The 24,699-nt window shown below is 45.3% G+C and overlaps 1 protein-coding gene across 1 annotated transcript in view; it reads right to left on the bottom strand.

Annotated features, from left to right (window-relative positions):
* Window positions 1–398: 398 nt before the first annotated feature.
* The window catches only part of ITIH5 (inter-alpha-trypsin inhibitor heavy chain 5), a gene marked incomplete at both ends in the record, with an annotated part of 41,236 nt that continues 16,935 nt past the window's right edge, over window positions 399–24,699 (bottom strand). The window contains 8 exons of the mRNA XM_082279800.1: window positions 399–697; window positions 1,659–2,036; window positions 3,369–3,485; window positions 4,532–4,582; window positions 4,951–5,504; window positions 8,172–8,481; window positions 11,015–11,186; window positions 24,418–24,534. Coding sequence (XP_082135926.1) covers window positions 399–697; window positions 1,659–2,036; window positions 3,369–3,485; window positions 4,532–4,582; window positions 4,951–5,504; window positions 8,172–8,481; window positions 11,015–11,186; window positions 24,418–24,534 — 1,998 coding nt within the window. The remainder of the gene's footprint in view (window positions 698–1,658; window positions 2,037–3,368; window positions 3,486–4,531; window positions 4,583–4,950; window positions 5,505–8,171; window positions 8,482–11,014; window positions 11,187–24,417; window positions 24,535–24,699) is intronic.

Here is a 24,699-nt window from a genome sequence, read left to right as displayed (position 1 = left end):
CAAAGCATATCGCCTCAACAGGCACTGTGCTGTATGATGTGCCTCCCATGGAGTGACTCACTAGCCCCAGGGGGTATTGCACAGATCCTTGCATGGGTTTGTTTTAAGGCCAGCAGCCTCTGCACTCACTGTTCACTGGCTTATTTCTCCCTCCCTTCCCACTGGGAGAGCACCAATCATGCCTTTAACCACATCCCTTCACCCCAGCCTTCTTTTTCTTCAGGAATTTGATGAACAGTGTTCATCTAGCATGAAAGAGAAACAGCTGATTTTCAAGGGTAAAATCCTTGATTTCTTTGGCACCAAAAAGTAAGAAAATACTCATAAATTGCCTAATAGAGGCTTCAGAAGGGACCTGCTGTCACACGTGCTGCCGCAGCACATTGTTGTGACCGCTCTTAAAGACTGTTGATTGTCCCAAAGCTGGTCCCTGTGTCGAAGGGATGAGAAGCCAGATAGTCCTTATAGCTCCCATCGATCAGTTTGTCTGCATTGTTTTTGGCAAACCAGCAGTTGACTTCCTGCTGGCCATTGTAGATCCTCCTCTGCTTCCACACAACAGGAACGAGCCGTCCCTTCACCTTCAGGGTGTTTGTAGGGTTTGCCTTCAACGGCTCCGTTTGGTTCTGCCCAGCCTCCTGACGATGTGTGCTTAGAGATTCCTGAAGAAGCTTAACTTCATGGTTCAAGAACTGACCTGCAAGGCAAGATAGAGTCCATGACTGGCTGATCTGTGCCTGTTTATAAATTGTTGTGGTTTGTGGTTTTTTTGGTAGGACACATTGGAGGATTCTCAGCTTACGGGCTTCTAAAGGGCTTCTCTGCAACAACAGGATGAATCTTGTTCCTGTGATTCTTTTCTAAATCCCACAAACACAGAGGTTAGAATAAAACCCTACCTTTTTTTTTTATTTTTTTAACCACAAGTCAAAGTACACTAAAGAGCTCAAGAGTGTTTTTAGGTGCCAGTAGTAAGTTCTCTTCTGTGGGACATGGTTACTTAGAGGTTAATAACCCACACAATGCCCATCAGCAAGCAATAAGTTCTAGGCCTGAAGCCTCAAGTTCTCTTCCCTTGCCTTCTTGGGAGCAAGTTCTTCTAGGCCAAACCTAAGTGTGGATTTAGAGGTTTGTGCATGAGACTGGCCTGAGGCTAAAACCCACTCCTAAGGGATCACCTCCTGCTTCACCTGGGGGTGTCTGAGTGACACAGAAACTATGGTAAAAGTTTTAGAGTTCTGCACCCATATGTGACCAAAACCATTAATACTTCTCATTGGCTGAGCCTACCTAAAGCCTAGTTCCTTCAAAAGGTAGGGTGGCTCTTTTTTCACTTGACATTTGAAAAAAAGGGGCCATAAAAAGTTCTTGTGGAAGATTTGGTTTCTGTGTCTGTATTGGGACCATCAAGTACTGTATTCTAATAGTAACTGTATTGATCATTAAAAGAGTGGAAATGTGAAAACCAGGCACAGCTGGGATAGGGAGAGGTAGCTCATACAGGAAAAGACAGGAGAGGAGTAGGAGATACTAAAAATAGAGAAGTTGTTTGAGAGAGGACCTGGGAACTTAATCCCCACCTGCCTTTTTCCTGTCTCTGCTCGGAAGGATCATTTTTGTCTGATTTAGAGCTCTGAACCTGAGAACCTGTCACCTACCCAGTAGCCCGTGGGAGTCAGAAGAGAGGCCTTTACTGTTGGAGATGTAGAAGCCCAGGTGATTCCTCTGGTATGGAGCTGGCTTCTTGTAGTGGTGGATGAGGATGACAAAGCTGATGGAGTCCCGGATCGTCACGGTGATGTTGGAGTAGGCAGAGATGGACACCTCGAGGCTCCTGCTTCGCACGACAGCACTCCGGCCACAGGAGAGGACGAGCCTTTCCCCATCATCCAGGATGACCCTCCTGGGTGTGATCTCCAGGTAAGACCTCTCTGGCTTATTGCTGAGGATGGTGATGGTGCTGAAGTAAGTCCGATGCTTCTTGTGGCCGTTGGGTGGTGCGGGAGCTCCAATTAATTGTCCATTCACAGTTACACCTTGCAGGAGAACAATCAGTAAATGAAAGCTGGATCCCAGGATCCCAGAGTCACAGAACAGTCAGAGTTGGAAGGGGCCCAGAAGGAATAGGTCTATTGTCTCAATGACACAAGGCTTGTGACTGAGGACATGCAGGCTCACCATCTCGTGCTCAATTATTTCACTTACCACTATTCAAAAGAGTGTAATCAGTCTGTTATAAAATTTTCACCTCATACAGAGCACATAAATTTACCCAAGCTCAGAAATACTGGCCTTCTCTGCAGGCAGGTGCCCCCAGCCCCATTAATCCTCATACAGTGTGCACAATGCCACAAAAAGAACCACTTTTGAGTATTCTAAGGTGAAGATCCCACTGAGTCAATTAAAGCCTAGATGTCCACAGTAAGATTCCCAGTCATTTTAATAATTTTTGTGACTTACTGTCCATAAGACAGTGACTCACTTCCCACAAGCCTCTAAAGACACACTGAACGGTGACAATTGAGGAGGATTGTTGCTAACACAAGCTAAACCCAAGCCATTAACACTAAGATGAAATTAGTTCCATATCCCATCATTCCTGATGGGATCTCTCATTTCTGTCTTCAAAGACTCAAGGTTCTAGTGCTACAGAGTCTGTTTTGCTCAAGCTCATTCTGCAATTTGAGCCACAAAATCATTCAAGCAGTAGCACAAACAGTCTGTGAAAGAAGTTGAAGGGAAGCATTGCCTGGAGCTGTATCTTACTAAGGCAGACATGAACACAAATATGGGGGCTAGACCACTGCCACACAAAACAGAATCCTTACAGCTTTATTGTAGGGTTTTGTAAAACAAGTCTGTGAATTGTTTCTGGTTTCAACACCCCTTTCTCCCACTGTTGCCCTGCTCAGGACATAATCTGCTTATTAGCTGCCCTGCTTAGCATTCCAGATCAGATCAGACCACTCTTTGGGCCCCTGAGGATCAGGCTGGCTTGGGTAAAGCAGGTCCTGAATCATGTGGGTTTTGACATGTGTGTCGTGACTCGCTAGCCAGTTTGGTGGTTTCTTTACTAAAAGAGCCATGGTGCTTGGTGAGCCTGTTTGGGTGCTTTGCTCTGTCCTAAACCAAACAGTGCTGTAAGTAGAGAGGGAAATTCCCATAGCAGAGTAATTTTGGTGAGTCCAGATCTTTTATTTGCAAGCTGTGACTTTGTAACTGGGTGAAGTTGAACCATAGAAGAAACTTTTTCTAATTTCCTATCACTTTCTTCCCTGTGAAGCACCTTGTGCTTGGTCTTACTCATGCAGGGCTGGCCTTACACTTTGGTTTTCCTCTGCAAGAAACTGCTTGACTTGGCTGCTCACCAGATTCCTTGTGATCAGAGACCAGCCGGAGAATGTCCCCTGGTTCTCCATCAATATTGAAGCAGACAGAGAACTTGCTGGCAGGAAAATCAATGACAAAGTGAGGGTCCCCATCCGCTGAGAAGACATGGAAAAACAGATAATAAATGTGAGAGGCTCGCACAAAAGTGCAGTGTCCAAGATTGCAGCAAAACTCTTTAAAGTGTGTTTGTCCCTGTTTTTTCTAAGTCCTCCTGGTTTGTTGTTTTTACAGGGTCAGATGGAGTTTGCCAGGAAATGCCAAGTTTTGCTTTGTTTATCACAAAGGTTGTTTTGTTTTTCTCACGAAGAGGTTGGGTTTTCAATGACAACTCAAAACCCAAAACAGTCTAGGTGAAAATCAGGATATTTTCTTCCTGGAATATAATTTCAGCGATTTATGGGAATTATCATGTAGGTGTTTTGAACTCCTCCATACTTTCTTGGCAGGCTACATCCCCCAAAGCACACAGAAATGTGCTTTCTAACCAAGGGCTGCTGCATGGGTGCACCTCACACTGACCCCTCCTGGCCCTCGGTATCAGATTGGAGCAGTCAACAGCAGCTGTTGATCCCACAATCCTAATTTTTCAACAAACCTTGACCTATCATCAACTATCAGACATCTGCCATTATTAAGGCAAGCCAAAAATCCTAGTTTCTAAGGTAAAATTGACCCTATCAAGAGAAATTCAAGTCCGAAATCTTGATGTAGACTTATTCTTCAGTGTTTCATATTTGAAAAGTTAAGTAGAGGTGCAGGAAAATTGTAAAATACTATATAGAATTTTCTCTTTTTTCCATCTTCAACGACATTTTTATGTTTCAGCATTATTACTTTATAAAAGGTTTTTTGACTATTTCTAATACAGAGAGAATGGGTTTCTGTTCTCCCCTAACCTACAGAAATCTCACATATGAGGATCAAGTGTTACAGATCATCTGCCTTGCTCACAACTCCTTCTCATTACTCATCTTCTCTGTATTTCGGTTCTGTTTTCATTTTCCTCCCTACTCTGTAGGTCTAACAAACAGAATTTTGGCTGGTCACTGGGATGGTTATACCACGGTGATATGCATCTGAGGTTTCCATAAATCAGCCACTATTATTTTGCATTATTAAAGGCATGAAAACAGGCACTGACCTGAAGTTTTGGAGATTTTAATTCTCTGTTTGTCGTGCTCCCTGCGTATACCTAGAAGTGGGGAAGGAAGGCTGTTACAATTACTAATGGAGCAGCAGGAAGAGACATATTATAATAATATTCCCCAAATATTATTCAGAGAGATTGTGGGATATATTCCTGCAGCCACTTTAAACTTCATGTAGAACACCCGTTTTTCCCCAGTGGTTCCTGCAGAGTAGTAAGTGCTTCAAGGGGTGAGTGAGGGGCCTAAAAGGCTTTCTTAGGGTTACCCAGCCCACAATTAGCAAAATTGGTATGAAAATCTCATCTTTACCTTTCAGTTCATTGTCTAACTCACCCCCATGCCAAAGTCAGCCATGAGACATTGCCCATGCAAGAATATTTCTTACCAGAACAAGGTTATTCTTCTCTCATACCTGGTGGGGCCTTGTGCCCCTGCAGGCTCTGCACCTTTTCCCCAATGCCATCAGTAGAAGGGCTGATAAACTCCTCCTGAGGTGGCTCTGAGTGGAGTCCAGCCTCTTTCATCTTCAGAACAGTGAAGGGGGTAACAAAATGGTAAGCCAGGGCCATTGACTTGGCTTTCTCCATCAAATTGTCCTTTTCCTGTCTGTCATCACTCTTCAGCCGAGAATTGAGCAACTCCTTGATGGTGAGGTAACTCCATGCCCTCTCAATGTAATTATTATCCCCTTTGCCATCCTCCAGGCCGGGGACGCCTCTGATGTCATTTCTGCTCGGCAGGTCAATAGCCACATCTGTTTTGAGGAGGATGTACTTCTTGGAATTGCTGGCAGTCACCTCCACGTGGAGTTTATCCGAGGTGCGGTTGATGAGTTTGCCGGCTATGATAATTTCAGAGCCATTGAAATAGTTGGGGAAGAAGTTCTGGGTGACCTGCTCCACATCTTCTTCAGGGTAATCAATGCGGATGTCAGAGAGAAGGGGTGTCCCTATTTCATCATAGAACCTTAAACAAGACACATTTCTCACTGTTAGCACTGTGTGAACACACTCTTCCACTTGTACATGGCCAAGGACACAGTCAGGTTATCTAAAAGGGCTCCTAATCATTCAAGCAGCAGTTTGAGCCATCAGGAACCAAATTTAACTACCACATCCACTCTAACTGGGCCCAGAGAATCAGGGTGGGGGTGTTTCTGCCCTTAGAGCTTTTCAAAACCTGAGTGGACAAAGCCTTGAGAAACCTCACCTAAACTTGAAGTTAGCTCTTCTCAGAGCAGGAGGTTGAAATACAGGATCTCCAGAGGTCCCTGTAAACCAAAATTATTCTCTGCCTCATTTTAGTGCTCACTGCTCCTTAGGCATCTGAACAGTCTCTTAGGTATGTCCAGAACCATCCCAGCATGGCCTGGCAGTCCCCTCCCTTCCACTATGATTCCAGATCTCTGCAAGGAGATATTTGTGATCACTTAAGTGTTTACATTAAAAGTAAATTCTTGGCTTCCAAGATTCACAGAAAGCACCCCAGTTACTAAAAAATGTACTTAGACAAGATGGTGTTAATCACAGGTTTCTAGTGGTATTACACATGGTATCCCAGAGCCAGAAACTGTAAGGCCAAAATGCTAGGTCCCTCAAAGCCAAAGAGAATCCAAACCAAACCTTCTGAATCTCTGGAAGGCCCCTAGATTGGGTTGGTCAGTGTCAGACAGGCAGGAATACAGTTTTCTGAGGGCCAACAGAGAAAGAAAAATCAAGAAGGAATCTCACCATGACCCCATAAAAAGGACATTTCCAAGGAATGGAGGAATTCTAGCTACTCTATACAGGGAGCCTGGCACAAGAGAGCTCACTACCTCGTGGCTGATTTTCTGTTGGAGCAAGGCATTGCTTCCATGGAATCAGGGAGGTTAACCCTTAAAATGCCTTGTTAACGCGACCGGCCACACTTGTGAGAAACACCTCACTCTGGACAGCCCAGAAAACCTTCACAAGGCTCAAGGCCCAAGTTTACAGTGCTGTGTTTTCCCTACAGCAATGTGCTTTTGAAGGTTCCTCCCAAGCTGCTCCAAGAATCCCATATTTCCCATTTAAATGCCAAACTGCTCATCTCTTGGCAAGTCATTTGAGTTTAATTTGGTAAATAAACAAAGAATTGGCCTCAGCCCTTTTTTTAGTTCAAGCTGCATTTATTTGACACATCTGGTTAAACAGATTGTCTGGAAGCTAAAGTCACCCTTTCTGCTTTATTCTCTCTCCAAGGGAAGCCAAAGCCTGAATTGGTTGACTTTCTTTTAAAGTCTGTCTGAGCACTCAGTGTCCTTCATGCAGAGACCTCACCAGATTTAAGAACATGACTGAATTAAACTTGAGAACCTTCTGTAAATTAACTTCTGAGTTGTAACAAATGGTGGAGATACACAACCTCTCTCACAGTACAATTCAAGGAAGTGTCTGTATAAAAATACAACCCACTGAGCACAAAAAAAAAATCACATTGGCACCCATTTGGGTTTTCCCTCCAACCGAGGTTTGAATCGGCCTCCAGCAGTGATTGTGCTTTTCTGTATAATTTTGGCACCAGATGCCAAATGGGTTTGCCATGACTGAGCTTGATAAACAGTGAGCTGTTCATCACAGAGAGGCGTTTGAACAAGTACTTGCAGCGCTGGGCTCCCGTAGCCCAATCAATCAGAACAGCCTCTATTTGCCAGGGAATTCCACTTACTCTCCAAAATACGTGTCCTGAGGAGGAAATGACATGGGAGGAGTGACAGATGGATCTACAGAATCTGGTTTAGAAGGAATTCTTGTCCACACATAACCACCACAGAAGGCAAAGCTCTGGTGGAAAGTGCTTGGGTTCATTGCTCCAGGGGCATGAGCCGGGAGAGAGGTCAGTACTTAGTAACTGTCTCTTTTCAGCTTTTGTGGTTAAAAAACTAACATTTTGGGAGTGAAAGCCAAACATTTTTATTTTGAAATACTGACACATTGCCAGACATTTTGGTCAGAGCTGTGGTCATGTATCTTTCTGCTGTTCCTTACCAGAGTCTCCCCTTGGACTACAGCTCCCTGATCACCAAAGAGGAACATAATCTCTGGTCCTACTGAAGGATGAGGATTGCAGGAAACTTGCGAGGAGTTTGGGTCACAAAGAATGAGAGAATTAAGTGACTATGTGGTTATCCCAGGAATGATCTTTGTGTGTTTTTCAAAGTCAAATATTTTGGAGTTTGGGCAAAGGGTTATCATTTTCAAAAAATAAAGAAATAATTTTATGTTCCAAATTGGAATCTTCATTCCTGATCCCCTCCGTGGTGTTTATGTTGATTTGTTGTATGAAATGCATCCTCTCTCCCCACCATTTACCTGTGAGGAGTTGGGACCTGTGCCCCCCACTCCCTGGGTTTACATGTCCAAAACAACAATCTGATTTAGGGAAACAAATGCCTTGTTCTGAGGGGCTGGGAAGCTCCAGTGCAACGCAGGGGGTCTGCTAAGAAGAAGAAAATTTCTGGGAAGCCATTCAGAGTATCTGATCATACTCTGCCTCTCCCAGCCAGAGCTGAGCCTCAGGGAAACTCCAATGTCTTGCCGTGTCTCTTTGAAGGATTTTCCATCCCAAAATGCTTTCCCAGAGAACCCAAAGAACAGGAAAAGCAGAACAAACCCTTTGAGGTGGCTGGCTGCATCCTCATCCTCCTGGAAAAGCCTCGTCATGCCACAGTTCTCCAGTGCCATCCTCTCCAGCAGCTTGTGATCCACGTCATTGCCAATGCCGATGGTGAAGAGGCAGAATTTATCCCGGATGGCATCCTTGGTGTTGCTGAGGATTTTGGATGACTGTGTTTCCCCAACAGTTGGCCTCCCATCCGTGAGGAAAATGATCAGGGACACGCTCCTGGCATCAATGTCGTTCTGAGCAATGTAATCATTCAGCAGCTTTGCCCCAGTCTGGAGAGCCCCGTTAATATTAGTCCCTGGGAAGGTACCAGAATGATTAGAGCTCATTTCCCCTTCTAAGAGTGGTGTGCATAATTTCCCTGAGCTCCCTTTAGTGAGGTGACAGCTTCTCTGGACATCAGGATGTCCCTTTCTCCACATGAAATTGCTCTAGCCCTTTAATTCAGTTCAGCTCTGTTACTCAGCACCAGATTGGCACAGCTGTTTATGGTCTTAATGAATTGAATTACGAATTTCTATTTATCACGTGAAATTGCTGTTGAATGTCTCAATGTACAACAATCAGCCATCAGCCTGGCAAACAGAGTTACACCATGTCTGGCTGGTACAAAAAAAAAAAAAAAAAGGTTAAACTTAATTACGGGACTCTCCCAGATGATATCTGAACTAGGAAAAGTTCTGCTCATTTTTTCTGAAGGGCACAGCATTTGGAGTTAGGAAAAAAGCCTTCAAATGGGAAAACGAGTGGTTGGGTTTGTTCTTCACACCCCAGGGGGATACAAAGTTTAAAGGAAAGAGTTTGGTTAGCTGAGGAGTGTGTTTGCACAAAACAACTGGCTGGTGAAGAACAGAACTGCCTGAAGTGGGGTGGGAGGGAGAAAACAAAGTAAATGAGAGAACAGATGTACATTAGAATAGCCATGAAAAGGATCCAAGCCCACTGTGTGTTAAAAAAAAATAAAATAAAAAAGGGAAAACAGGAAAATGAGTACAAGTATTCCCTTTCTCCATGTATTTCTAGTCAAAGCACAGAGGGGTTGGCTGTGGGACCTCTGCAAAATCAGCACATCTGGGTTAAAAACAGCTCTTAGAAAACAAAGCAGGTGAAATGGGTTAAGAGCCATACACAGCTGACTCCTGGGGGTCCGGAAAGGGAGATCTAGGAAGGTTATCAACAGGATGTGATAGAAGGTCTGACCATGCAGCACATACCTAGACACTCAGTGTGCACAGCTCCAGTGACTGCAGCAAGACAAGGAACAGGAAAGCAGCAGAGACTTCTGAAAAGTCCAAAAATCCTGACTCTGTCTTTTGCAAAATTATTTTCAACCAAAAAACCTGCACCTAAGCACCTTAACAATCTCTCAGTCTCCAAGCAGACTCAAAATTTCAGAACTTTTTCCCCAGAAAGAGGAGAAAACCATTCTATGTAGCAGTGTGTGTAATTTTAAACTCAGTCATTTCACAGCACTACCAAGCACTGAAAAATGTCTTTTGCCACATGCTCAGGTATTTAGCAGCAGGATTTTTCTCCCGTTTCTTTGGTGTGAAAGTACAACACAGGAGTGTAACCACACCGTGTTCTTTGTGTGTGTTCATGTTCACTGCAAGACACTCAAGGAATAGCACCTTTATAGGGAAAACACAGTTAGCCAAAGCTGAAGTACCTGTGGTGGAGAATCACTGCACCTTCCTGTTGAACCACAGTCAATCATTTCCTTTTACTTTTGTTCTCTGGCAGGTTCATGGGCAAACCCAGCTGGCTCCTGCACAGCTCTCTTGGCACTTCAGGAGTAAAAGGCTTTGTTCTCTGAGTTTAGTCCCACTGTTGGTAATTGTTTAACTGGGCAGGTCCCTTGACCACTTCCTGAACAATTCCTCTCACCACACAAACAGCACAGCCAACCATCCTGTTTGCCGTGTTTTTCCATCAGAGGGTTTCCTCTGCTGGGAGTGGTCACTGCTCAGGGGCAGCCATGGGAAAGCCCTACCTGACCTTCGAGCAGCTGTGATTACTTCCACAGGGAAGGATTTGAATAGGTCATTTTGCAGCTCTCTGGGCACAGCTGCTGGAATATGTTTGATTACAAACCTCACCATAGTTGGGGATTTTTTATACTAATGTCCATAGCCTCACAGGAGAACTGTGAATCAAATTAAAAATCATGCCTGCACTCTGCCACTGGTCTGGGGTCTTCTCCTCTGCCCTCTTCCCTCCTGGCAACAAAGCACAAGCAAAAAGGGCTGAGAAATTCTTAAATATCATTTTGGCTACTCCTTGGTAGAGACAAGAAGACAGTACTAGGTGAGAAGCCCCTGCAGAAGGCAATCCCACATCCCACAGTGGATGTTCCATCTCTGGGGTTGCCAGCCCAGACAAAATCATGTGCCTGCTTGCACAGAGCCTTTCAAAAACTGCACAATACTGGTCCTGTGTGTCCTTCTCCAGGGTATGGTTTCATCTGTGTCCTTAAGAAATAACCTTGGAAGCTTTCCCACTCCTAGGGTGTCATCAGATAAACAAGAGAATGAAGTCAAACTGGGTTTAATAAGTATATAGAATCATAGAGTAATTTTGGTTGGAGGGAATATTTAAAGGCCATCTAGTCCAAACCCCCTGCAATGGGCAGGATCTGAGGAAACCTTCCCATCATGTATGTTAATAAAGAACACATAACCCTGAGTGGAGATGAAGGAATCCCCTTGTCCCATGACCTAAATCCCCGTGTCTTTTCATTGCTACATGCTCCAGGACCACATTCACCACTCTCTGTCCTGTTGTAGTCAACTGGGTAACACAATTAATCCCATCCATATCTCTGGTCATACCTCCAGTAGGTGACATGTTATGGATGTACTTTTTGGCATCCCTGATGTTATTTGGAGTAACTGGCACCAGCCGGTCCTGCTGCCAGACCTTTATTCGGTTGGAAAAGCCGATGATATTGAAGTGATCTTCAGGCCTTAGGTCCTGGAGAATTGTGAAGAGAGCTTCTTTGGTCTAGAAAGAGAACAGAAAGGAGACCAGTAGACACAGCTGTCAGTGTTCTAGTGGGTAAGAGTTTAATTTTAAGATGTTCACTGATCTATTAGATATTTCTACACTACCAGTTTGGCTGAGGAAGAAAATTGGGGTGTCCATCCCTGTCCTAAGGCCTGATCTCTGTGGTGCCAGGGGCTGGGCAAATATGAGATGAAAAACAACTCTTGCCAAAAAGGTCTAGATGTGCCTCACAAGCCCTAACTAAGCTTAAAAATCAGGCATCACAATTAGGATAAAAGCTCCCAGTGACTGGCAGAACCATGCTCTGAATCAAGGGACAGTGAATTATGACTAATAACAAAAACCTCATAGAGTGTGTCTAATGCCCTCTAGGCTTGCAGTAAGCTGCAAGTGGCATATATTTAAAATAGGTTACTTATAAGTTAAAAAAACCTCTAAACATGTCAAAGGATGCACATTCTCTGTTCATAATTAGGATGCTATTTGCTATATATATACTCTAATGAATAGTTTCAGCAATTAATAAATGTTTTGCTTAATATATTCAATTAATTAGATATAAAAAGAAGTCCTGACTAGTCAATGCAGATTCTACCTGCCAGTCAATTTTGTTCCAGGCATGTTGTTTTTCACCAGTATGCCAACCGTTCATCATCCTGTGTAAATACAGGCAACAGAATGAGGAAAGCTGGTCCAAGAAAAGTTCTTAGCAAAAGAGGTCAAGGATCCTGGGTTCTGGGAAAGCCAGACCACTGAGAAAAAGGCAAGAGGAGGACTGCAGAGGTGTCCAGCTCCCCCCAGTGTGACCAGCTTGGATTTAGCAGCCATGCAGCTGCGTTCACATGGAGACAGACTTCAGTTGAGTAAGACTCAGAGAAGTTGTCCAAAAGCAGCCTGTGTCCGTGCAAACATACCCTATATTTGGATGCAAAACACACAGGAGGACTATGAGGCAATATCTAAGTAGAGGGATCAGCAGAGTCTCAGCTCAGCCCCTTTTTGGCCACCATTAAGCCTTCCAAATTCCAAGGAAAGCTATGCAGGAAATAATATGGTTGGCTCATCAGCACCTAAAGGTTTCTCTCGTGCCTGTCAGGAAAATATGCAAAGGGCTTCTCCAGGAAAAATATAGAAGTAATCAGCAGTGCTGGAAAGCAGTTGAGCCTGGGCCTGATGTTGCTATGTAAGGACAGTTTGGAAAGGGGCTCAAAGGACTGATCAAGCTGTGTCATCAATATCCCCCTGGATTCTGCATGGAAGATGATGATGCAATGATGCAACTGCAAACAAATCTAATCCTCACAGCTGGTGCCTTGGCTCCCAGTCCACCTGAAATTAAGGGGAATATTTCCCGTAGCTTCAAATATTCTGGAGCTAGGTCTGGAGACTCTCCCTGCCTGTTTCTGTCCTCTGTACAAATCATTTTCCTCTGCAGGGATCTCAGGATTAATCCCTCCATTTGCTTAGCTGGAACATTCCTCCACGTCCCCCCATGTTTTACAGACAAGAATATTGAAGCAAATGCTGGTGGAAAAGACTCTTTCAAAGAGAAAGGGAGAACCCCACTAGGTTCACATCATGATGTGCACCGAACAAACCTCCACAAAGGTGAACTCCTGCCCCAAACATGGAGGCTCTCCTCAGTCTAGCAGTCCACAGAAACTGGCAAAGTTGGGCTAAGTATCAGCTGTTTGAAGAAGAAGAGAAGGTTTTACTCTCATCTCCTCTTTTACAACACCCTTTGTATTGTAAAAACGCTTCAGATAATACATGACATCACCCTTCAGAGCGACCCTCACTCAAAATCCCATTTTACAGAGAGGAAAACCAAGGCATAGGCTAGTTTAGTAATTATGCAAGGTCAGAAAGCGAGAGCTTCACAAAACTTGGGGTTTCCAGCTCTCAGTTCAGTCAGCCAAACCATCCTACACATGCACAGGCAGCAATCACACAGCGGAGAAAAGGACTCTAGGATTTATTCCATGATAACAAGGTTGGCCCGAGTATTTGTCCTTCAAAAAATGGATCAAAGTAAGCAGAAAGTGAAAATGGAGAGCCCTCTATCCTGTGTGTGAGCAGGCCTCCATGCCAAGCTCTGCTGAAGGAAACTTGGGCTGGATGTTAAAGCAAGGAACGACGAGACCACAACAGCTCCCTATGTACAGCATCCTCCTTTGCTCCCACAAAGGAGACAGAGGTGCCTAGAGGCGATGATTTGAAGAAAAACTCCCCAAATCTCATTATCTATATTACAGCTCTGATTATAATTAACATTGCTTGACCTCTCCCATTACATCACCCCTCTTTTCAGTTCTTTTTTCAATTCTGTCAAACTGCACTTTTCTCAGAGGGATTTATTGGGCCCAAATAAGCTGTGCTGTTTCTGAGAACAAGGCAAGAGGAGAAATAATCTTGCTTTGGCCTACTTGCAGAGAGACTGCATCTCACCTCCCTTGAGCTCACAAATTCCTTTTGACATTCTTGCCTGTGTTCAGCCAAAAGAAAAGGAAAGGAAAAAGTAAAACCACGCAGAGCAGAAGTAGCTTGGTGTACACAGCATCCAAGCTAGAATTGCAGAGAGGATGAGGAGGGAACTGGAGCAGACATTCCCAGGAAACCCAGCACTTCCCCACACCCTCATACAGGGGCCAAATGTGGGGCTGGGATCATCTCTCTCTCCCCTTCTTCCATTTCCTCTTTGCTTTTTGTCTCATTTTTGTCACTCCATGGCATTTGAGTCAGTTTTTCCCAGGAAAAAACTTCTGCCATATTTTAGTGGATATGCACTGACAGCCTGGATTCTGGCATCTGTATCCTGTGCTTGTCTCTGCAACTTAAATTAAAACCCTTTGAGTTTATGTAACATACACACAAACACATGTACAAGGGTGCATGTGTGCACATGGTTTTGCTCCAAAGCAAACAGAGTGAGGGAGGCCATATGGTTCATTCTCCTGCAGCTTTTACCCCATCCACAGTAAAAATAAAGGGTGGGATTCAGCTTTGCCAACTCAGTCATCAGAAAGCTGGGCATCACATCTAATACTGCTCGAGGCAGAGGAAGCCAGCTCCACAGAGTAATCCATCCTGTCTGTTTTGGACAGGTTGTAGGATGGGCTGAGTCACTGTCTGGAAGTGCCTGTCTCCAGGCATTGCCATCAAGCAGAGAAGGTGGGACTCACCTCAAGAATTAATCCTGCTCCATCCTGAGCATTCTGATGCTTGCTGGAGCTAAAAGAAGCTGAATTTGCTCTCCACCTCTCCCAGAGTGCTCTGAATTCCCCGTCTCTTCCTATTTCCATCTCTCCTCCCAGCTCATAAGGACTCCCAGGTATGTCCTAAAGACTGCAGTCCTCATGGGGTGCCAACAACATGCTTTGCCACCAGCATTCTTCACCCACTAATGGTTTATGAGAGAGATGTGACTTCCCTCAGAGTGCTGGATATGATTCAGCAGCTGGCAGGCAAAACTAACTTTTAATAGAGAGAATATCTTGGTAAAAGTGCACTGCTTGAAATCCTGAAGGACTCGGCTATGACCAAGTGCAATTGGTGTCCAGCTCTCTCCTCCTATCTCCACCAGACCCCAGGCAAGGCTTTGCAGAGCTCTTCTGGCTGCAGCTTCAGTCGGGATACAGCAGCAGGTTTCTGCTTCTGGCCTTGTAAAGCCACAGCTGGAACTTCTCCTGACTTCAAGAAGCCAAGGGCTGTGGCTGCTGTAGGATTCCCAAACTGCTGTGCTGCCAATGGGGTCCTTGCACTTCCACTCCCACCTGGGCCCAGTGAGTCATTCCACTGAAACTCCTGCCAAAGAGGCAGAAAAGTAACCATTTCTTCCCTGCTGAGGGCCAGGTCATTCCTCCATGGCCATGCACATGGCTCTGGTTCATTTTGGAGATAAGCTGGACACGCTCACACTGAGGAAAAAGAGCTTGGGGGTCCAATGCCTCTGTGCCAAGTACTCTAAAGTGAAATACTTTTCCCAGCGTGTTTGCCTGGGTGGATGCATTTGGAGCAAGGATTAAAGGAGAGGATGGCAGGAAGTAACAACACAGAACAGCTGAATAAAAATCCATTTTTACCATTTGGGAATGGTTTGTAGCTGTAAGAGTAAAGCTTTAAATGAGGATTTAAAAGAAGATAACTTGGTGGAGGAAGATGCCTCCATTTCCCTCAAATTAGCACAGATGAAATTGAGCTGAGAGGTAGAGACTGAATTGCCACCGCATTTGAGATGAGGAATTGTGCTGAGGAATGAGCTGCCAACACAGCTGGAACCTTGGGACTGAAACATCCACCTCTAGGGCTACAAAATATCAGCCCCAAACCTGGAGCAGTACAACCCTGGTCTACAGCTGGGGACAGGTGAGGTGACCGTGACTTCCAGGGAGTGACCCGAGTTTATGCCTGTGCTTCATGAATGATGAGAGAGGAGGGGAGCTCACACTGTCTAAATGATTGATGTGCAAACAGTGTCTGCTCAAGCCTACCAGGTCAGAGACAATCCAGCTCCCAGCTGCCACTCTGGCCTTCCTTGTCACCTCCACACTGACACCTGGACATGCAACACAGCTGCTGCTCTTCTGGTTCTTGCTTGCTATGGGCCCTGAATCACAGACAAGGTGATTCAGAGCTGTACCACCCCCAGCAACAGCAGGAAGAGCAGAACTCCCTCAGCTACACTCGAGTTTGGCTGTGATTTGTCACCCTTGTACCCAGCCCTTGGAGTTAGCTCTGACAGACCTCGTCTTGCTTAAACACTGGTGGGGCAAAGCATGGGAAGACAGATGCTCTTATGGAAAGCTGAGAGCCTTCAGCCCTTTTTTGGGTCAAAGATCTGCCTCAGAGACATCTGGGATGATGTCAGACCATCTGGGCACCTTTTAGGAGGAATCTGAGTCCTGGTGACATTTCTTTCACAGTCCCTTGTTTGTTTGGGGAGTGGGGCGAGGGTGAAGCCTGGCTACCCTGAGAGCTGTGCAGCTCAAAGGCACACAATATGTGGTTGTTAGAAGCTGTGGCACTGCCAGACATTGGCCCTGCTAGGCAGCAAGGGGAGAATTCAAACACCTCATTAAAATGCATATCCCAAGCCCACGTATTCACACTTTCCATCGCCTTAGAAGCACTTCTAAGTGTTTCATCCATCCGCCCTCGCAACAGCTGGGCAGCAGGACTTCATCACCAGTGACACAGCCCCTTCCAGCTCAGCCAGCACGAGGAAACTCCTTGGGCTCAGGATCAGCCAGTCTAGGGAACACTGCTAGCAGAGAGGAGAGCATTCCCAGCCACAGCCTTTGGAAAACAGGGCCCATTCTCTGAGAGATGCACGAAAACAGCCTGCAGAGAGCAGACCTGGGGCCATCTGCATCCATGTGCTATAAGATCCCACAACTAGAAGGCAAAATTTCAGCACTCTTTGTTCTTCCAGATCCCTTGTGAGAAATCAAATTCAACAGGAAAGGGGCTAAGGCACAAGATGTAAGCCCAGAAGGAATTAGGAACCCATAGCTCTATCCAGTAATGTGTCTGAGAGTGCAACAGTGCAGAGAAGGGCTCAGAAATGAGATCTCCTACAGCAAGGAGGAGAAAAGTACAAGTGAATATGTTATTTGGCAAAAGATTGCAAGGAACTACAGGGAGAACCAAAAGAGCTCCTTCCTCCACTTCAATATCCTCTGTGCTTTGGTTCTTCTCTTTCCCTTTCCAAACATGCAGAGACAGCTGATGAAAAGGTCCAGAGAGGGATTTTCCAAACAAGAGCCGTAGCTCATCAATGTCCCCATGGTCTGTCAGAAGGATTAATACTGTGACTTAAGGAAAGGCTGGCATCAAAGTCACACCTGAAATGGTGCTACCATGGTCAGACAAGGTGCTGCCATAGATTTGGTTTGGGTCCAGAGCCAAGGGAAGGCAGTGGGGGTTATAGGGAGAGCCAAGGAACAGAGAGAGCAAAGGTTTGGGCAGTGCTGTTCCTGCTGAGGTTTGAAGCCACATCTTGTGAGTTTTCTCTCCTCCGTGTCCCAGTGTCCTTTCTGCCCACATAATGCTGGTCACATGTCACCTGCCAGCAACAGGGACTTCTGTACCAAAACCAGGGGTTAACCCAGAAGTGTATCCTTGGATTGTTTTGCCTTCCTGCGTCCCACTTTCAGAGTGGACAACTGGCCCCTTCTTCCTCCACAGGGAATGTCCTGCAATTGAGGGACTGCAACTGCCCCTCTCCCTGTCAATGTATCTTTGTGCTTTCTTCCTGGCAGACAAGAATGGCGTAACCAGGGAAAACTCCTTCGCAATTCTGGACAACAAGCATTTTGTTCTGTACTGACACAGGCCTGTGATGGGAGGGAATTTGAATGTAGAGTTCTGGACAATAAAAGTCTGTCTCCAGTCCATGGTCCTGTCTCCCCCTCCTGAACATCCCAGATCCCTTGCTGGTCACTTGAACATTGCTGACTCCCTATATGGCTTTAAAAAAAGCTGCTCTGTAGTTTCCTGGTCTGGAAAACAACCATCCTTTAGAACAAATGTTTGTTCCTATTGCCTTTTCTAAAAAAGATTTTCCACTTAACATTGAGCAAAACACTTAGCTCCACATCCATCCAAGACAGGACTCAATTTTTGCTCAGTGGACGATAAAACTGTCTTCAAGGAGGTGACCAGTTGGGATAACTCACTTCTCTAGCACCCAGCAGCATGGTGAGGATAAATACATGAAAAACTAATCTGATGATCAAAAGTTGATCTGATTTCTCAGGAACTGGAGTTCCACGAACAGGGCAGAGCAGAGCAGATGCTCAGTCTGTGCAATCCCACTGCAGCACTGAGGATGTGAATAAATGCCAGTGCGAAGATTTAAGGAGGCAAGTTGTAATCAGCACCAGGCATCGTTACGGGAAGCCCTTATCCCAGTGCAGAATGGATTACAGTTGGAGCAGTAAACAATTCCGTACAGTAAATAAGGCAAAGGGAAAAGCTTAAGGGCTGCCCCACAGGGCTATACTGAAATAACCCTACTGGAAAAAATGGGGCTGCATGGGCACACAGCCAGACTGACACAGCAGTGTCTGAAGGCTACATTCTTGTCTTGTGCTTAGCTCATTTCAAAGTGGAATCATATCCCATAACATGCCCATCAGACAGTCAAACCCCCACCCTGTCAGCATGACAAAAAGTTTCCATGGAGTTAGCAGCAAAAAGGTCAGCACCGAGGGAAAAGTGCCCCATGCCCTCAATGCAGAGCTTGACATCTCTCCCTCTGCCCATCTTCAGAAGATGGAGTTCATCCCAGGGCACGAAAACTGTTCCAGTAACTGGGTACTGTCATTTTCTGTCACAGGGATCAGCCCCAACACAGTGCTGGAAGAGCTTACATGCCCAAGAGCTGTCCACAACACGTCCCCTCAATTTCAGCAATCATCAGCTGCTGTGTTACACAGCAGGAATTGAGCTGATACAGAAATCATTGTGCTCTTCATACTGATTATCCTCATCCTTCATCACGTAGCCACTCTCACAGACCAGGTGTCTCAGCAGCCTGAAGCCTAACAGGTTTGAAACTTTCTAGCCCCTACTCAGAACATCCTATCCATGGGTGTAACCTGCTAGGAGAGATGTGCTGCTCCTCCCTTGAGGCTTCCCCATTTTCATTTCTTTTTACAGGACATGTGGTAGGGACTTTACAAGAAGATTCTAGTGATAGGACAAGAGGGAATGGCTTTAAACTAAAAGAGGAGAGATTTAGATTGGATATTGGGAAGAAATTATTCCCTGTGAGGGTGGTGAGGCCCTGGCACAGAGTACCCAGAGAAGCTGTGGCTGCCCCATCCCTGGAAGTGTTCAAGGCCAGCTTGGACAGGGCTTGGAGCACCCTGGTCTAGTGGAAGGTGTCCCTGCCCATAGCAGGGGGTTGGAACTGGATGATCTTTAAGGTCGTTTCCAATCCAAACCATTCTAGAATTCCCTGATCTCCTGTGAGTGAGGGATGGTGACAAAGGTTTGTTGTTTGAAGGAAAGACCCAGCACTTTTGCTCAGGGTTAGCATTAAGCAATGCAAGAGCACTAAATAGTTCCTTTAAAAAGCAAACTTGTCAGTTTTCCCACCTAAGAGTCTGCCACAGGGCCCTCACAGTCCTCCAACACCTGCCCCACATCCAATTTTCACCATTTCCAAACCCTCTCTGCATCTCCAGCTCCAGGATCCCCACTCCCTCCTGCACATCTCTGCCTCCAGCCCTTCCCCTGCCCACTTCCATCCTAAGCCACTGCCTCAGGCACAAGAAGAAGCCAATTCTTTGCCCAAAACTCTGCAGAGAAGAGAGCAGATGTTTTTGAGAAAATTATGTCACTGATCAGGGATGAATATCCAAGCAAAAGCTCTTTCCTCATGACATAGCATCATATCCCTCATTCCTAAGGGATCTCAAATTACATCATGTGGACCTCAGAGCTGCCTGTGAACACTGTTTGATGACAATAATATAACATGGAAGATCTCACTCCAGCAGGATTCCACGTGAGGTGCCACAAGCACTTCTGAGCTTCAGCTGCTCTCCACAGCCAGAAACAAATGGTCCCAGTTGAGTAATGTGTAGGACACACCCTGATTTAGGGTGAAGGGGTATCTACTCAGAAATAGCAGTGTTGCTGCAAACAGTGCTAATCTAATAATTTCAGTCTTGGCAAAGATCTGGTGTCTTTTAGACTTGGGGGATCTTTGTACAGCCATAAGTCCAGGCATGCATTTGCCAGCTAAAGAGACAAGACTCTACAAAGAGACAAGCATAGGCAAAGAGACAAGCATAGGCAAAGAAAATAACCTATCTAAATTCACATAACAGATCCATGATGAAAACACATAGAAGCCAGGTCTGGCTTTCAGGTGTTACTCCAGCAGCTGGAAAAAAATCCTTAATTCCAGCTTGGACAGGACTACTAAAGAAAGCTCTTTCATGTCACTGACTTTTATGCATTCGCCAGAGCCTTAAGGATACCAAGAGGCTTTAATGGCTCTGCCCAGCCCCAGCTGGGGCCTGCACCCACTCTCCTGCCCAGTTAAGCTCCAGCCTGGGCCCTCAGTCTCAGACCAAGAGCTGCGCTGTCTGTAACTCTGGTATAGCTGTGCCTGGCCAAAACCATCAATGACCCCAATCCGTGGACTGACTTCCATAGACTGACTTAGCCACTTCCATTTCACTACAGACTTGTCTGGTGGTCACTGGGCTGTGTCTGGCACATCAGCAGCACCAGTTTTAAGTTCATCCTTTGATGAACTCAATGATGGTCCAATTGAAACCTGTGGGAGAGCTCTCAGTGTCTTCATGGGTTTTCAGTTCAAGCCTCAGCAGCATTTCCATGCCAAACTCTGCCTTACCTTTGCATCCTATTTACTCTGAACCCAGTTAAAGGACTTGCACTTTATAGTTGGCCTGGGATCCTCCTGGGAAATTTTGTCTCTGCTTCTACTGCCTCAGCATGAAGCAAAATTGGCTGTTAGTCTTAAGACCAGAAGCAGATGCTCCCTGCCCTGGATACCTGAGAGCATCTTGCTCTGAAGGTTACTTGTTTCTCTGTCATTACTTAATTGCTTTAGGGTTAGGCAGATTATTTTTCTGCATGACAAGCACTTGCATTTCTCTTGGAAGAGAAATTTTATTTTTATTTTCTTAGAGCAAATAAATTCTACGTGGATCTGATGTCTTATTTGCTGTAATAGTTCATACATCCCATATTCACACCTCCAGAGAGGACTGAGATAACTCTGCTGTGTTGTATTCCTGAGTAGGAGGCAGCTGCATGGAGTTGTTAGTGCTGCAGACAGCTCTTCTGCATTCTCTCAGGCTGTTTCTTTCCAACAGAAATGGAAAACCTGACAAAACTTTCCTCACCCCAGTAGCTTTGAACTCTCTAAAGGCTGTAACTAGAATTAGCATTTTTTTCCAAAGTTCCCTGGTGATTTAAGGTTGTTCTCCTGGGTAGCAGCCATTATTTGGACTAACAGTCAACAGGCTCACATCCAGTTCTGCAGCAACCAGCAGAAGTCAGAGGAGTTTGGAAGGAGAATATTGAGTGTTCAGGTGCTTGTCTGCTCTTTCACCACCCTGAAACTCCTCAGGGGGGTCTGTGCTGAGGCACAGAGGTTGAGGGGCTGGGCTCATAGGGCTCTCAGATGGGCTCCAGCAGTGTCGATGACTCAAGGGTACCAACAGTGTCCCTTGGACAAATAAATGAAGCCCTTGCAAATCACCAGCAGGTCCCAGTTTCAGCTGGGTTCCTCCTAGAGCAATTAACCTCAGAGAAAATTACAGTCTGGCACACCACCCTTGACAAGTTGCCAGGCTTGCAGTGAAGCCAAATGCTTAACTGAGTGTGTGGCATTTATTGCCTGTGGGAAAGGTAAGGTGAAATGAATCTGTGGTTGAAACAACTGTATTTTACTATATATCTTTAAAATACCTGCAAATTCAGTCTCCTGTGGGTATATTGACAGCTTGGAACATGCTCGTTCTATAACATGGGTCCTTTTTCACCCTGTTTAGTGAAGCTGGGTGCAGTCATGGTAATCACAAGGTGGTGAACCTATAACTGGCCCCTCTTTCTCCTGGTTATACCAATGTAAAACTGCTATATCCCCTTCTACCTAGCCAGAGGTACCATAAAATCAGCAGGGCAGACGGCTCAAAGGGCAAATCATTTTGCTTCCCAGTAAACCCTGAAGATCCAACCTGTTCCCCAGGCTCTCCTGGCTGTTAAAAGCAACTATTCCACATAGAACTTGCTGTCTCTTTGCAAATGAAGGAACAAAGTTCATGGGGATTTTCCTTGCCAGTGGGACAGCAGTAATGATGTGCAAAGCCTAGAGCATGTGAATATTTTTCTCATCGTGCTCAAGAATTTTCTATTCCTGAACTTTATCTCCTTGCCAGTGCTGAGAGGAGACTGTAGCAAAGGCTCAGACTCTCAGTGGAGTTTGACTGCTGCAACACATCCAAGTCTGCTGGCATCACCAGAGCTCAGAGGCTGTGAAAACTGAGGAGAAATACCTTCCCCTCAAAGCTAGTACATCCCTTAGTGATGTGAGGGGAATGTTTCAAGGGTCTTAATCACAGAACCAAAGAACTGTTAAGGCTGGAAAAGACCTCTAAGATCATCAAGTCCAATTATTAACCCAGCACGACTGTGTTCACCACTAAACCGTGTACCCAAATGCCACATCCACATGGTTTTTTAACATCTCCAATTATTTTATTCAAGCTGATCAACCAGTCTCACTGTATGTGTTTGTAACTGGACATTTGTTGCTTCAAAGACTCAGGAAAAAAGGGATGGCACAAACAGGTTAAAATTCATGTTGGAAATGGAAGACATTGGGAGCGGAAAAGATAAATGACTCACAATTGGGTTATGGGAACTGCAGGATACATGAAATCCTGACCCTACTTGAGTCACTTTGCCATTTACTTCATGAAGGCAGGTGACTGCAGAGGGCAAAATCTCCTCCAGTTACTGCAGAAAAAGGTGCACAGCTGATGTTTCCCATCCCTGCTTATACAATCCTAAAGTCATTTGCCATAGTCACTGCAGCTGACCCACAAGAGCGCTCTTTACAATTGCTGGCTGTATTTTTAGCTGACCTTGCATGTGACTCAGTAGAGAGAAATGAGGAAAGACAGTCCCATGGGATTTCCCAGCTCTCTACACACCACCACGGGCCACCACAGCTGTGAGAGTCCAAGAGAAAAGAAAAAAAGGAGACATTTCCTCTGCTCAGATGTATCCTGCCACCAGGGAATCTGTCTGTAATTTAATAAACATCTTAATAGCATCAACAACTGGGTAAAAAGGACACTGAGCAGACATGGCTGTAACAGATCATTCTTTCCTAGAGAACCAAGAGAGGCTTATTTTTCAGCCAGTCCTAGATTTTGGTCTTTTCTTGATTAATCCATGTGGGGGTTTTATGATTCTGATCTTAACTCCATAAAGTTCTATTTTTTGGAGCAGCTGGAATCAAAGGGAGATAAGTGCCTCCATCACATAGCGCTCCTCCATAACGTAGCAGTGGTTCTCCACAAAAAGAATATACTGAGATAACAGGCAAAAAGTTGGGTACACCCTCAACAAAGGTTCTGGATAGACACTTCTCTCACTTCAGGCTCAGGAGGAACCTCTCCATAGATAATTTACCTGATATTCATGCATGTTTACCAGCAGGAACTGCCTAGGCTGTGAAGTAAACCTTCAGGGGTTAATGGCAGTGTTGTTTCTAGTCGGTGTAATGAAAAGAAACTCTGATTCACAGAAGGACAATAAAAGCTTTCATAGTGCAAGGTTAATCTGCTGACTACTTGTGCAGCTCACAAGAGCACCAAAGCCCTTTGGAGTCTTAATCTCCCTGGTTCAGCACTTGGTCACTTCCAGCATACAGAACTGGGGGCATTTGTGCCAGAACTGTTTGTTCTGAGAGGCAGGGTGGTCATCTTTCAGCAGGAGGGTAAGAGAAAGCCAAGGGCCAGGCCCTGTCCACAGGACTCTGTACAGAGTCACAGGCATCTTGATTTGAGACCTCATTCAGCAAAGGACTAGGAATGCTTGTTAATAACTCTTGCTGAGAGAGTCATCTTCTTCCCCAGTCACTGGGGAAGATAATTAGGATCCATAGAATCCATATTCCATTTATATTTGAGGTGCCCTTCAGCTTGGTATGGTGGCTCACGTTAAGGTCTGTGCCCTGGGAAAACATCTGAGATTTGTTCTGAAAGACTCAGATTCCCAAAAAGGACAAAATTGCTTTTCTTTCAGCAGAACCTCTTGAGCTATACTTCACTAAGTGTTTTGCCAAGGTAATTTAAAAGCAGCAGTGTCTTCTCTGTGCTGTTAGACTGGACACAGTAGTTTGCTGAATGCACTTTGCTTTTGGAATTCTCCTTAATCTGCCTCTTTACAAGCCACTCAGAACAGAACTGCCCAGGACAACCCTATGCTCAGTTTTGGCAGCACTGACCTTTACATAGTGGTGAATCCTTTTACACTTCTTGTTCCCATTCCATTCCCACTAACATGATCATTTTCCATTGCAGGTAAATCATCTCACCTCTGTGTGTCCTCAGAGCCACCTCTCACCTCACACACAGCAAACATTTTGCAGAAGAAAAATGGTGAGACAAAGTCTGGACCAAGCTTTGCCACCTGAGAGCCCAGCAGTCCATAGCAGACACAAGGAGCTCACCTGCTTCAGCTTTGTCCCCACCATGGAAGCGCTGCTGTCCAGCACAAACACGACGTTCTTTGGCAACGGAGGAAGATCTGTGGGGGCGAAGTAGTGCACAAAATACCCATTGAGGATCTGTGGAAGAGCAAGGGAGTCAGGAATCAAAGGCAGATCGTGGTGCAATATTCCACACACATCATTATAGGATATTTAGATATTTGGCTGCTTCCAGTGACTCTGTGTACACTGGAGGGTATCAGTGCTGCTTGATTTCCTTCTTCTTTCTGGTCCTCTGTTTAT

The sequence above is a fragment of the Coloeus monedula genome (assembly GCF_965178545.1).
Source record: "Coloeus monedula genome assembly, chromosome: 4".
In the NCBI taxonomy this organism is placed as follows: domain Eukaryota; kingdom Metazoa; phylum Chordata; class Aves; order Passeriformes; family Corvidae; genus Coloeus; species Coloeus monedula.
The sequence above is the reverse complement of the archived record's forward strand: the minus strand, read 5'-3'. Positions and strand labels throughout refer to the sequence as shown.